This window comes from Sylvia atricapilla, chromosome 9 (genome assembly GCF_009819655.1).
Source record: "Sylvia atricapilla isolate bSylAtr1 chromosome 9, bSylAtr1.pri, whole genome shotgun sequence".
Classification (NCBI taxonomy): domain Eukaryota; kingdom Metazoa; phylum Chordata; class Aves; order Passeriformes; family Sylviidae; genus Sylvia; species Sylvia atricapilla.
This window is the reverse complement of record NC_089148.1, coordinates 5,791,067-5,804,634: the sequence shown is the minus strand read 5'-3', so window position 1 is coordinate 5,804,634 and position 13,568 is coordinate 5,791,067. Positions and strand designations below refer to the sequence as shown.

General features: G+C 43.2%; 1 protein-coding gene across 4 annotated transcripts in view; it reads left to right on the top strand.

The window, feature by feature from the left end:
* Positions 1-52: 52 nt before the first annotated feature.
* The window catches only part of TPR (translocated promoter region, nuclear basket protein), a 34,466-nt gene continuing 20,950 nt past the window's right edge, over positions 53-13,568 (top strand). For all 4 annotated transcript variants that reach the window (XM_066324686.1, XM_066324688.1, XM_066324687.1 and 1 more), the window contains exons 1-19: positions 53-222; positions 2,181-2,285; positions 2,711-2,784; positions 4,267-4,363; positions 4,590-4,693; positions 5,298-5,462; positions 5,692-5,784; positions 5,896-5,976; positions 6,981-7,068; positions 7,533-7,673; positions 8,456-8,547; positions 9,338-9,535; positions 10,033-10,140; positions 10,671-10,897; positions 11,951-12,114; positions 12,193-12,332; positions 12,423-12,571; positions 12,833-12,995; positions 13,253-13,387. In XM_066324686.1, coding sequence (XP_066180783.1) covers positions 72-222; positions 2,181-2,285; positions 2,711-2,784; positions 4,267-4,363; positions 4,590-4,693; positions 5,298-5,462; positions 5,692-5,784; positions 5,896-5,976; positions 6,981-7,068; positions 7,533-7,673; positions 8,456-8,547; positions 9,338-9,535; positions 10,033-10,140; positions 10,671-10,897; positions 11,951-12,114; positions 12,193-12,332; positions 12,423-12,571; positions 12,833-12,995; positions 13,253-13,387 — 2,475 coding nt within the window. In that variant the 5' untranslated portion in view covers positions 53-71. The remainder of the gene's footprint in view (positions 223-2,180; positions 2,286-2,710; positions 2,785-4,266; positions 4,364-4,589; positions 4,694-5,297; positions 5,463-5,691; positions 5,785-5,895; positions 5,977-6,980; positions 7,069-7,532; positions 7,674-8,455; positions 8,548-9,337; positions 9,536-10,032; positions 10,141-10,670; positions 10,898-11,950; positions 12,115-12,192; positions 12,333-12,422; positions 12,572-12,832; positions 12,996-13,252; positions 13,388-13,568) is intronic.

Sequence of the window (13,568 nt, the reverse complement as noted above, 5' to 3'; positions counted from 1 at the left end):
TGATGGCGGCGGGGGGCGGCCTTGCCGGAAGCGGAAGTGCGGCCGGTGGCGGGCGGCGCTGTGCCGGAGCGATGGCGGCCGTGCTGCAGCAGCTCCTGGAGCGGGCCGAGCTCGCCAAGCTGCCCCGCGCCGTGCAGGGCAAGTTGGAGCGCTTTCTGGGCGACCAGCAGGGCGAGATTGACGGACTGCGAGCCCGTCATGAGCGCTTCAAGGTGGACAGCGGTGAGTGCGGGCGGCGGGCCCACGGAGCGGCCGCGGTCCCTGTGCTGAGGGGAGGCAGCCCGGGCACAGCACGGAACGCGGTGTTGTCTTCCAGAGGCTCTCGGGGACTGCCCTGGGGGCCGTGAGGGGGCTGGGAAGGGGACTGCAGGGGGACCTGATTGGTGTTTATCTCTCGCTTTGGCTCTTGGAGCCTTTTTTTTTGTTTGTTTGTTATTGTTCTTTGGGATTTTGTTTATTTGTTTTGCTATTGTTTTGGTTTGGATTGGGTTTGGGGTTTTTTTTGGGTTTTGGGGTTTTTTTTCCCTCTTCTTAAGGGACGTTCAGGGTTAAAACTGCGTTTGGAGTAGACTCAAAGATAAGTCTTTCGTTAGTTTTTTAACTACCATTGATACACACAGGTCTGATGAGGAGCTGCTGGGGAGGCTCAGCCTGGAGAAAAGGAGACTCAGGAGGAGCTTCTGGCTCTGCACAGCTCCCTGACAGGAGGGGACAGCCAGGGGGGCGTCGGGCTCTGCTCCCAGGGAACAGGGACAGGAGGAAAGCAAAGTGCCTCAAGTTGCATCAGGGAAGATTCAAGTTTAATACTGGGAAAAAATCCTTGACGGAAAGCATTATCTGGCCCTGGCACAGCTGCCCAGGGCAGGGGTGGAATCCTCACCCTGGAGGGCTTTAAAAGCCTTGTGGATGTAGCATTTGGGGACATGGGTCAGTGGTGGCCTTGGCAGTGCTCGGCAGTGGTTGGACTCTGATCTTAGGTGTCTCTTCCAACCTAAACAGCTCTGTGCTTCAGTCTGCTTTGGACCTCGTTGTGGAGGAGAAATACAGCTTTGTTCACACAGCTCTCAAACAGCCATAGGTTTATACTGTTAAACTCCATCCTGTAAAATCACCCTGATGGAATCAATACTTTTATATTGATTCGGAGATGAGTTGATCACAGAGCAGTAATACCAGCAGAGAGCAGGAGACAAGAGTGTGAGGTTGTGAATAGGAATTAATTTGTAGAGGATGTGATACACTTCTGATGTAAACTTTACTTCTACCTTTCAGTTTTTCCATCTCTTTCATGGTAGAAATCTTGGTAAATGTATCACTAAAGTATGGTGTAAGTTAAGGTAACCCACAGATTTGAAAGTTATTCTCTTTCAGATCCATTATTTTCTTGTGTGGCAGGAGGGGCAGCATTATTTGAAATTGTAATGTATGAGAAGAGGATAAACATCCCTCAGTGCTTCCTTAGAAGACCATCCTGCCCAAGAGTGGGATTAGTTCTGCTTTTACTGAGTGTTTTACACTGAAGCTCCATGACACAGTTACTGTTTCAGATCACAAGAATTCACATCTAATTCTTCTTTTTCACTGCTAAGGGAATAGAGCCTAGGAATTAATTTTAAGAGATCTTCATTAAGAGTTTCCCCAGATCAAATCCCTTGATACCTGGGTCAATGTGGATTTTATTGTATATGTGTAGAAATACTTCAGAAGTAAAACAAGTTTCAAGCTGCTGAGCCCATACTGCATAATTGGGCTGATAGTAATGTCTCTGGTTACATCAAAATTGTTAAAGAACTATTCAGATTAATTCAGATTAAGCTCTTATTTGATGGGTCATTTCACAGAATCTTGGAATGATTTGGGTTGGAAGGGACCTTAAAGCTTGTCTCAACCCCTGCCATCAGCAGGGACACCTTCCACTAGACCAGGCTGATACATATCACAGTTTCTGGAAACATACCACTTGTCATGCTAGCAAAGTGTTTTAAACCACATTCATTCAATGTGGAAAGGCAGGGGTTTGCCTTCAAAAATGTTTTGGTTTTTTTTTTTTCCCCTCCTTCCTTCAAATTCTGTTTCAGTCTCAGTATTTTTACATGTTTTCTTTAGAATGCTCCTTGGTAAAGGTGAGAAAGAACAAAGTTTTTATTATGTGAAACTGAGATGTCTTTGTTATTTTGCAGAGCAACAGTACTTTGAAGTGGAAAAGCGACTGGCTCAGAGTCAGGAAAGACTTGTAAACGAGACCCAGGAATGTCAAACTCTGCGGGAGGAGCTTAAAAAGCTTCGTAAGTGTCACCGTGTAACATCCTTAAGTGTTGGGCAGGATATTCACGCTTCAGTGTTGTGGGAACTGCTTCAGGTTTTACACAGGAGCTAAAATCTCTCATCAGCTGCATTTTTAGAGATGTGTTTTGGTGCTGTGTTCAAGTTGGCCTTTTTTAGTGGAATCTTCTGTTCTCATGGGAAAAAAGCCTCTTGCTGGGTAGTAACAGTACAGTGGGTCATGTATTGATCCTCACAAAAGATGCTTCTGCTCTAAGGATTGCCTCCGTCTGCCTCAGTACCCCTGGTCCCTCCTGGGAGAGGTCTGGCATTCTTCTCTCTCTTTTGTTACAAATGTTTGTCAGGGAAATTTTGTTTCTGTTGCATTTGGAGAGTGAGTTGTGTCACATTCCAGTGGAGATCCCTCACTGCTGTTCCTTCCCCCCAGATGAGCAGCTGAAGGTGCTCAATGAGAAGAACAAGGAGCTGGAGGCTGCCCAGGACCGGAACACGGCCCTTCAGGTACTGCTGGGCCCTGGCCAGGAGCTGAAACCCCCTGCCTGCCCTGGCCCTTTGCAGCACAGAATGCCCCCAGTCCCCTGGCCCTTTGCAGCACAGAATGCCCTCAGTCCCCTGGCCCTTTGCAGCACAGAATGCCCTCAGTCCCCTGGCCCTTTGCAGCACAGAGTGCTCTCAGTCCCCTGGCCCTTTGCAGCACAGGATTCTCTCAGTCCCCTGGCCCTTTGCAGCACAGAGTGCCCTCAGTCCCCTGGCCCTTTGCAGCACAGAATGCCCTCAGTCCCCTGGCCCTTTGCAGCACAGAGTGCTCTCAGTCCCCTGGCCCTTTGCAGCACAGGATTCTCTCAGTCCCCTGGCCCTTTGCAGCACAGAGTGCTCTCAGTCCCCTGGCCCTTTGCAGCACAGAGTGCCCTCAGTCCCCTGGCCCTTTGCAGCACAGGATGCCCTCAGTCCCCTGGCCCTTTGCAGCACAGAGTGCCCTCAGTCCCCTGGCCCTTTGCAGCACAGGATGCTCTCAGTCCCCTGGCCCTTTGCAGCACAGGATGCCCTCAGTCCCCTGGCCCTTTGCAGCACAGGATGCCCTCAGTCCCCTGGCCCTTTGCAGCACAGGATGCTCTCAGTTCCCAGTGGAGTGTGTCAGGATCAGTGCCAATGGGAGTTCATGGAGGTGTTTACACGCCCATGGGGACTGTGTGCAGGAAAACTGGAAGTTCTTTTATAGTAAAAGGTGGTGTTTTAGCAAACTGAATCACAGGTGAGCAGGTGCTTTTGTTTCAGTTTGGATGGATTGTTCCTTTCCAGCTGAAACCTGCTGTGTGACTTTAAAAAACCTGTTCAAGTGACTTTAAACCAAACCCCCAAAATTCAGACAAAGGTACAAACAAGAGTTCTATTTTCCACCATCCTTTCCCACACTCTAGCACAGTTTTTCTTGTGTTATGCCCAAAAGTCACTGGGTTGCAGGATGAGTCGTTTTAACAGACTGATCCAGCAGAACAGTAATTCTGAAGCCAGAAGCTAAAACTAGTTTATTAGATTGATTTTTCCACAATGAGAAGATAGATCTCATTGTTTCCCCAGAAGAGCTTACCTGGGCCTGACTGAGGTGCTTGGTTGTGATACCTTGAGGGCAGAGATAGTGTAAATGATCCAAAATTACTGACTTTGTTTTGATTTTTATTTTGATGCTTGTGTTCATTCCTTGTTTACTCTGTTACCCCTTTTATTTAACCAAATAAAGCTGTTTCAGTAAATTCTTGACTATCACAGCTGTCTTTCCAAGAATATTAAACTGAAATGCAGTTTTGAGCAGCTCCATTGTGATTTGACTGCCCCCTCTAAGCCTCTTATCCCAGTGTTCAGTTGGCTGGGGTAATTCAGTGAGGTTTAGCTCGCTGCTGTGTGATTCTGAGTGAAAGTAGTGGCTCTAAACTGTTCCAGAGAGCTGATCACATTTCTCTGTTGCCCTTCTGCAATATTTTTCAGAGCCAGTTAAGTCGAGAGAAGGAAGAACTGGAAGCTGAGAAGAGAGACTTGGTCCGAACAACTGAAAGGAGATCTCAGGAAGTTGAACATTTAAATGGTACAGCCAGGAACACAGTCAATAAATACCAGGAAATAACCCAGTAATTGCAGAAAAACAGCACTTTGGCGCTTGTTTTTCTCGGTTTAAAAATGTGCCTTATGCAGTATCTTAGTGTCCAACATACAATTACATACAAAGTATCTTGCCTGTTGTCATTCTTTACAATTTAGTAATTAAAGCTGTTACACAACAGCTTTTTGTAACACTGATTTCCCTCCTCCAGAGGATGTTAAACGCTTAAATGAAAAGCTCACAGAGGCAAACACAGAAAAGGCAAAACTTCAGCTGAAGTTGGATGAGCTTCAAACATCAGATGTTTCCATGAAGGTCAGTAGGGCTTTATAAGCACAGTGTGTGTTCTGCATTGTTTGTGTGTGATGTAATCACCATTTTGCTTTGATTCCTTGGAAAGTAGGTCAAGTAAGCACCTGTTATTTATAGCAAAATCTTTTACTGTAAAATGGGCTGCTGTGGCTAGAAGTGAGATCTGTGTTCCTAGAAGACAGGAGGTATCAGACAGGGTAAGCATGTCCAGACCTCCTTGGGAGGACTCCAGGTCCATGAAGGGAGGTAGAAAGGAGGAAAAATAATTAGATGTGAACCTGTACCATTACTCTGTGGGCAAAATAAACTCCGTAAAGAGAGGAGGAAAGGACAAAAACCTCAATATCATAATTAATTTCCTCTAAAAGGCTACTAATCTAGTTCATGTTTCTAACTTACGTAAACTTGGAAGAAACTAACTCAAATGGCAGGAATTTCTTGTTTTTTGATCGTTGTAACTTAATACCACTGTAACAAGGACCACTGCCTGTATTTACCAAATTACAGTACATTTTTGCTTCTCCTCCTCTAATCTGAGTAGTTTAATTGGCTGCTTTATTTTCTGTGGAACCACTGCAATCATCACACTGTGCAATTCTCTTTTCAGTACCGGGAGAAAAGGCTGGAGCAAGAGAAAGAGCTGCTGCAGAACCAGAACACATGGCTGAATGCTGAGCTGAAAGCCAAAACAGATGAACTGCTCCATACTGCCAGGGAGAAAGGCAATGAAATCCTGGAGCTCAAATGCAGTCTGGAGAACAAAAAGGAGGAGGTAATGTAATTAATGAGCTGTCATTTCTTAGAAATTATACCACTTGATTAACTGTAGTAAATAAAGCCAATGCTTTAATGACTGTATTTGAGTAACCCTTTATGCTCTTTCAGCAACTTGTGGGTTTGTTTTTATTTTTAAGTTAGAAACAATGAGACAAGTATTTCCAAAATGAACTGGACTTGGAACTAAAAATTTTATATAGAGTTCTTATTTCTTCTCTGAATAGGTTTCCAGAATGGAGGAACAGGTGAACAGCTTGAAACAGTCAAATGAAAACCTCCAGAAGCATGTCGAAGAACTTTTGAATAAACTGAAGGAGGTGAGACAGCTTGAAATATATCAAACAGCATCACAGTTGCAAATCAAACAGTAAAACGAGTGAAATAGAAATAGAATGCTCTCTTACCATGTCTCTTCTTTCATTTGCCAGGCAAAAGAGCAGCAGGCAAGCATGGAAGAGAGATTCCACAATGAACTGAATGCCCACATAAAATTATCCAACTTGTATAAGGTGAGTTTGTTAATTCCATTATAACTGTAGTGGGAGCTGAATGTTATGGAATGCAGGCCAATTTGGAGGTTTTTCCCCACAAAATTTGGATGTGGAAGGGCTAACTTCCATTGCAGGACTTTATGAAACATGCAAAAAATTGTTTTCTTTGCTGCTGTGTTATTCAGCATTTAGACTCTTACATTGTTTGAATTATCTTGGAGAATAAGCAAAGCTGGGGTTGAAATAGTAATTTTATGCCAACTATTTTGAGGCTTCGTGTTGTAAAAGTGTGGTTATGTCTTAGGATCTAGTGGAAGGTAAAAGTTTATGTGGAAAGTATGACTGTGGAAGAGATTTTTCTGAGTTAGAAGTTCATTTCTGAACACTGCAGGTGTTGGTGACTTGGTTGGGACCCAGCTGTACTGTGTCAAAGACACACCATCTGAACAAGTAACATTTGTTCTGTTTGCTCAGAGAGTAAAAATACCCTGTAATCTTCTGACTAAGTCAGCTGAAATGTACAACTGCTCGCTCTTTGGTTGGCACATTTTAGTGCCCAGGTTAGCACAAAGCTCTGCTTTGTGAGCTTTCTTGCACAGATACTCAAATAAACATTGTACAGCTTTCCACTTGGGAAATCTCAAGCAGGAAGCAAAGAAACATAAGCTGTTGTTTAATATGGGTCTCTAAAAATCCTGTATTTTTCACACTGTTTGAAATAAGTATTGAAAAATCCCAGTTCTCTTTAGTCAGAAAAAAGAAAGAGCCAACAGCAGCTGTAAACAGCTAAACGCCGTACATTGTATTGAGAATTATCACATCAAACCAGTATCTGGTGCTTCTTACTCTCAGTTTGCATCAAAGGGAGACAATCCACATGGAAAGGGTTGACCAGCTTAGGTGAATGTTTCAGCATTTTACACAGAAAACTGTGTTCACAATTTGTGGTCAGTTGAAGCTTTCCTGTAAACATGGGGCTGCTGTTGCTGTGTACTAAAGGTGAGCTAAAATGCTTTCTTCAGAGCGCTGCTGATGACTCAGAGGCAAAGAGCAATGAGCTGACAGGAGCAGTGGAAGAGCTGCACAAGCTCCTGAAGGAAGCAGGTGAAGGTAAGCTGGCTAAGGGAGGAGAGCAGGTGGGCTTCTTGGAGTACCTTGATGCTCTGAAAAATGGGGTTTTGTGTTCCTGAAAGGAATTTCATTGGGCTTTTGGAGTGATGGAGATATCTGTCCCTTTGTAAGAAAAACTGTACCTGACTAGTTGAATTTATTGATGGTTGGGGGACTGTTTTCAAGTACATCTGGTATTTTACTCTGGATTTTGATGAGAAGGTCTAATTTTGCAAGCTATGTCTTCATTTTAGCTTTTTAGTTTAGGTTCCTTTTCACTGCAAAGGACAGTTCATATTTTTGCCCTTTTTTAAGCAAAGGAGATAGGCAGTGGTTCAGCTTTTCTCACACTGCTGAGTTTTCTTATTAGCATGTACTTCTGCAGATCATATAAAGTGAAATTTAAGGTACCCAAGTAAATTCTCGATCCCAACACAAAACCTGCTTGTCTGATTTAAATTTAGCTAATAAAGCAGCCCAGGAGCATTTGGCTGAGGTGGAGGAGTCAAAAGCTGCCATGGAAAAGGAGCTGAGAGAGAAGATCAGTAAGCTGGAGAAGGAGCTGGAGAATGCCAACGATTTACTGTCAGCTACAAAGCGCAAAGGTGGGATGAGCTGGCACCTGAAATACAGAAACTCTTGGGCTTTTGTGATCTTGGGAGGTTATTGTGCTGAATTTCTGTAAGAACCAGCTCCATTAATCTGATGTCATCTTTGGTGATTTCTAGTAATTCACTTCAGAAGCTTTTTCAGATATATATTTATATGCTTATGTATGTATATAAATATGTTTCCCTCAGTAGAAAGTGCATTTCTGTCATGGTTTTTTGAAGTTCTTTTGTTAATCTGTTCTCTTTTCAAAGAAAATGGAGAGGAAGATTTTCTTTAAGGCTGAATCAAGGTGATTTTAGTGGTTTTCTGGAGAGGGAAGTGGAGATGATAAACTAGTCTTATTTTCCTCTTTAATAAAAGGCAGCAGTAAACAAACCTCTTCCCCTACATTTCTGTTTAACATTAAAACTTGCTCAGTATTCACTGTTTTAGCTCTTTTTTGTTGTTTGCTACATATCCTTTGTTTCTAAAGGATAGGGGGCAGGAAGGAACAGAGGCATGGGGTACATTTGCTCTATCCCTGTGTTAATTTAATGAAAATAAACCAGTGCTCTGCTATTCCAAACCTCTGACAGTGTGATAAAAAGCCTGAGGTTAAGCCTTGCTCCAGCTATTTCAACTGCTCATGTTCTGAAATTATTTCAATTTTAAGAGTCCTAGTAGCAACAGCTTTTCAGCAATTCAAATAAAGCCAGTCAGATATAATATTCAAGAGTATTTCTGGTGGGGATTATTGCAGCTTTTGGATGGTAATTGTGGGGGCTTGTGTCTCCAGGAGCCATCCTGTCCGAGGAGGAGCTGGCAGCCATGTCTCCCACTGCTGCAGCAGTGGCCAAAGTGGTCAAGCCTGGCATGAAGTTAACTGAGGTGAGTGAGCACAACCTCTCCAGCAGCAGAGCCCTTGGATGCCATCAGTGGCACTCTGAGAATGGTTCAGGTTTGAAACAGTCTTTGGGTTTGGGGTCATGCCTGATGAAGGCAAGGAAATCTTACTTGAGGCAGACTTCTCTTGCTAAGTTACTGGGATTTTTTTCAACATGCCTTACAGTTTTTCTTTAGCAGGTCAAAATCAGAAATAGGTGGGCTTTGTCAATATAAACATAATTTCTATATGCGTTTTTGGCAGGAGCAGCCTTGGGTTGTTGTTTTGTGGGGGGTTTTTTTGTTTTGTTTTGGGTGGTTTTTTGTGGGTTTTTTTCCTTGTTACATAATGTGCTTTTGGCCTATACTTGCAAAAAAATTACCATAGGTCATAGAGGTTCTAGGGGGTTTACACTTCTCTTTATGCAATTTGTGTTGTCATTGTTTGTTACTGATTGTTTTGTCCAGCCATTAAATTCCTTTATGTTGTGTTACTGTTTTTGATTTTTTTGTTGTCTTAAATTTGCTTTAAACTTATGCCTTTTATGTAGAATTATGTTACTGCAGAAAGTTGCACTATAAAGTTGGACATTTTAGAATTATTATGTGTAACTTCTTTGCTGTGATCTGAGTCCTAGAACCTTATTTTAAAAGTCCAACTTGTTTTTCTGAATTAACTAGTTCAGTTGTATTAAATTGCAGTGCCTTAAGGTATGAATTGTATCATTACCAGTGCGTATTTTTAAAGAGATCTGTACAGACCTATCCAAAACAAACCAAAACCTTTTTGTTGCAGCTGTACAATGCCTATGTAGAAACTCAGGATCAGTTACATATGGAGAAGCTGGAGAATAAGAGAATCAATAAATATTTGGATGAAATAGTTCAGGAAGTAGAAGCCAAAGCTCCAATCTTAAAACGTCAGCGTGAAGAATTTGAACGTTCCCAAAAAGCTGTTGCGAGTCTGTCTGCAAAGCTTGAACAAGCTATGAAGGTCAGTGTAAAATTAAAGAGCATGTATAATTTTGGAAAACAAATTAATTTTCAAATCTTTAACACTAATCATTGTTGTAAGTGAATGAAATGGATCTTTCAGTCAACATTTCTTATGGAGAAAAGATGTGTTGGACTTTCTGGCTTGCAATTTCTGGAACTGTAGAAAGTATTTTACAGAGTCAACGTATTTTGCATTTTTTTATAGTGGTGATTTACAGTCTCTGATTTTCTGAGAAAGTAGGTTCACTAAAAAAGTTTAGTGTTTATTTGGCATAAAATTGGACTTCAGCACTCCCTTCCCACTGGTTTTAACGCATCTACCAATACATTACAAAAGAACGTGGCTTTTGATTCCATTTTGATCTGGAGTTTAACCTTGGGAGTGTAACTTTAAGGAGAGGTTTGGTTCCCAGGCGTGTGTGCACATGCTGTTGTCTCTCTGGAAAGGAATGTGTCCAGCTGAGGTGTGATGTTTGCTCCTGTTGGTGTTTGCAGGAGATCCATCGCCTGCAGGACAGTGCCGACCAAGCCAACAAACACGCCTCCTTCTTTGAGAGGGAGAGCCAGAGGCTGGAAGTGCGAGTGAAGGATCTCTCTCAGCAGGTAGAAGAAATGTTGCTGTGGTTAAATGTGCTGTTTGCAGTTGGTGTATTCATGTACTGCTGCATTTCAGATGTTTACTTGGAAGTTCATGCCACAATCATGGCTGTCCTAAGTACCTTGGTGACATTAAAGTTTCTCCTCAGGATAGCATGGTACTTCTGCTTTCAAAACTGGAATAAGTCCAGCTGGATAGATAATGGTGCTGCTTTAGGATAATATTGTTAAGCATTTGACTTAAAACTCATCTGTATCATCATATCATATAATTTCTCATCTATATAATTTTTATGTTAGACTGGGCTGTCCTGTGATCTACTCACCGAACTGAACAGTTTATATAGTTCTGGTGTTACCTTTAATCAAGCTATTTTTTCTGTCATATAATTATCTTACAAGGATTTATTGATTATAATTGTTTGCACATTGTAGGGAAAACTCCCTTGTTTCCATGTCCTTTATTTGTAATATGTTTTTTTCAGAGCAAACTTTAGAGTCTATGCAGGCCCTACAGGAGGACTGTTCTCTTTCAGATCTGTGTGCTGTTAATGGAACTGGAGGAAGCCAGAGGGAACCATGTGATCCGTGATGAAGCAGTGAGCTCTGCTGACATCAGCAGCTCTTCTGAAGTGATCACTCAACACCTGGTCTCCTACAGAAATATCCAAGAGCTTCAGCAGCAGAATCAGCGTCTCCTGGTGGCTCTTCGGGAGCTGGGGGAGGCAAAAGAAAAAGAGGAGCAAGAAACAACATCATCTAAGTAGGTCACCTCTTCCTTTTCATTAACTTTGTGCTAAATAGTAACATGGATTTATTCCAGCATTTTTCAGGTTTTTGCTTCTGACTGTTAGTAATTGTGTGCAGCAGCTATGTAATGTAGCTCATAAAAGCAAGTTCTTATTAAGCTACAGGACCTTCAGGTTTCTGTTGAAATGGCTTTATAGCTTTATATTTTATAATAGGTGCTGTCATCAAAACCTGAAGTAAAAATGTCAGTCTTATAGTGACTGATTTCACACAACAGAGCTGTTTTTCAAAAAGATAAGCTTCTATTCCTGTTAGCTGAAAAAAAAGCTGCATGTGTCCCTATCTGAATTACTATTGTGAAGGCCACAGGTGTGAATTCTGTGTGAAAGGTTCGTAGCCTGACTCTCTGCTCATGGTACTGACATTTTTGAAGCTATTTACATGAACAGAGTTCTGCTATTCAGGAATGAGGCCTGCTTTCTTTTTCACCTGCAAATGACAGTGCAAAATGCCTGTCTCCTAAAACTTTGCAGGATTCTGTCATAGGTTCACAGAATCATTAGGTTTGGGAAGGATGTCCAGGATTGAGTCCAAGCTGTGCCCCAGATGTCACCAGTCCAGAGCACTGAGTGCCACATCCAGGCCTTCCTTGGACTCCTCTAGGGATGGGGATTCCAGCACCTCCCTGGGCAGCTTCTTCCAATGCTTCACAACCCCTTCTGTGAAAAAATTCTTCTTGATGTCCAAATGGAACCTCCCCTGGCACAGCTTGAGGCTGTTTCCTCTTGTCCTGTCGCTTGTTTCATGGGACCAGAGCCCAACCCCCCCGGCTGTCCCCTCCTGTCAGGGAGTTGTGCAGAGCCACAAGGTCCCCCCTGAGCCTCCTTTTCTCCAGGCTGAGCCCCTTTCCCAGCTCCCTCAGCCTCTCCTGGTGCTCCAGCCTCTTTCCCAGCTCTGTTCCCTTCCCTGGACACACTCCAGCCCCTTAGTGTCCTTGCAGAAGAAAGGGGCCCAGAACACCTGGATGTGCCTGTCTGTGATGTTAAGGCAGCTGTTGTTGTTCCAGGATCTCTGAGCTCCAGAGCCAGCTGGATGAGGCTGTCAATGAGCTACAGCAGCTGCGGGAGTCACGGCAGCACCAGCTGCAGCTCGTGGAGTCCATCATCCGCCAGCGGGACATGTTCCGCATCCTGCTCACCCAGACCACGGGGGCCATCATTCCTCTGCAAGGTACCCAGGCTGCAGGGGCTGTGTGATCTGCTGTGGCAAGCAGAAATGTTGCTTTAAACCCCCTTTACCTTCCTGTAGCTTCAGGTATGTTACCAGAGGAGATCTGTCTTACATCTACTCCAAAGCGCCCGAATTTACCTCAGTCCATGGCAACTCCTGCTCCAGTGTCCATGAATGAGTCTGTGGAAACTGTGGAGGCCAAGGCTGCTCTTAAGCAGGTATATTTTTCAGTAGACACTGCACAAAGCTGTCCCTATTTCTTTTTGCTTGGTTTTGGTCAGCACTTTTATGTCTGTTCTTTGCTGCAGTTGCAGGAAGTTTTTGAGAACTATAAAAAAGAAAAGGCAGAGAATGACAAGCTTCTGAATGAACAGAATGAAAAGCTTCAGGAGCAGGTCACAGACTTGAGGTCACAAAATGCCAAGATATCCACACAGCTGGAATTTGCCTCCAAACGGTAATTCAGCTACATAATATCATTGCCTTACATGTTCTCTGGCTGCTTGATACGCTTTGCTCACTTAAATGTTGACACTGTCTATTCTATGTAAGAACATAAAGGAAATAGTGCAGGTGGGATCAGGAGCAGAAACTGTAGTTGAGTGAGGCACACACGTGCAAATTGAAGCATAAAACCACAAAACACACAGCTGTATGCACACCCTGTTGAGCTGGGCAGTGCAATGTGGCAGACTTGCTTTGCTGTGTTCCCTGGAAGGTACGAGATGCTGCAGGATAACGTGGAAGGCTATCGCCGGGAAATCACCTCCCTGCACGAGAGAACCCAGAAGCTCACAGCCACCACTCAGAAGCAGGAGCAGATCATTAACACCATGACTCAGGACCTGAGGGGAGCTAATGAAAAGCTGGCAGTGGCAGAGGTCAGTAACAGTGTCTGGCACTGTGGGATATTCCAAGGTAGCACAAGAGTTTTCTTTACAATTGTCCTGAAATGTCCCAAGTGAAGACTGGAGATGTAAGAACATTCCAAGGTGTTTCAGAGTGCAGGGAAAGCAGAATGTCCAGTAGTTCTGTTCTTACTATTTTGGCTTCATTCACATGGATTTAAAAATAATACTAAATTTAGTGGATGGATTTGGGATTGACAACGAAGTTTTTATTATTTGCTGTCTTCAAGGTAAGAGCAGAGAACTTGAAAAAAGAGAAGGATATCCTGAAGATGTCAGATGTGCGCCTGACTCAGCAACGTGACTCTCTGCTGGTTGAACAAAGAGGACAGAACTTGCTGCTCACCAATTTGAGAACAATACAGGTATGTGCTGCTGTTCTTATGCCCAGGTTGGGTCTGTCTGTCAGGCTTTTCAATAAATACCAGAAAATTAAATAAAAGACTCATGGGATTGGGTCTTGACATGGATTTTTATGTGGTTACAAATCAACACAATATAAAATACTTTAGCAATTTACTTCAGCAAGGTTGAGATTCCTGTCCT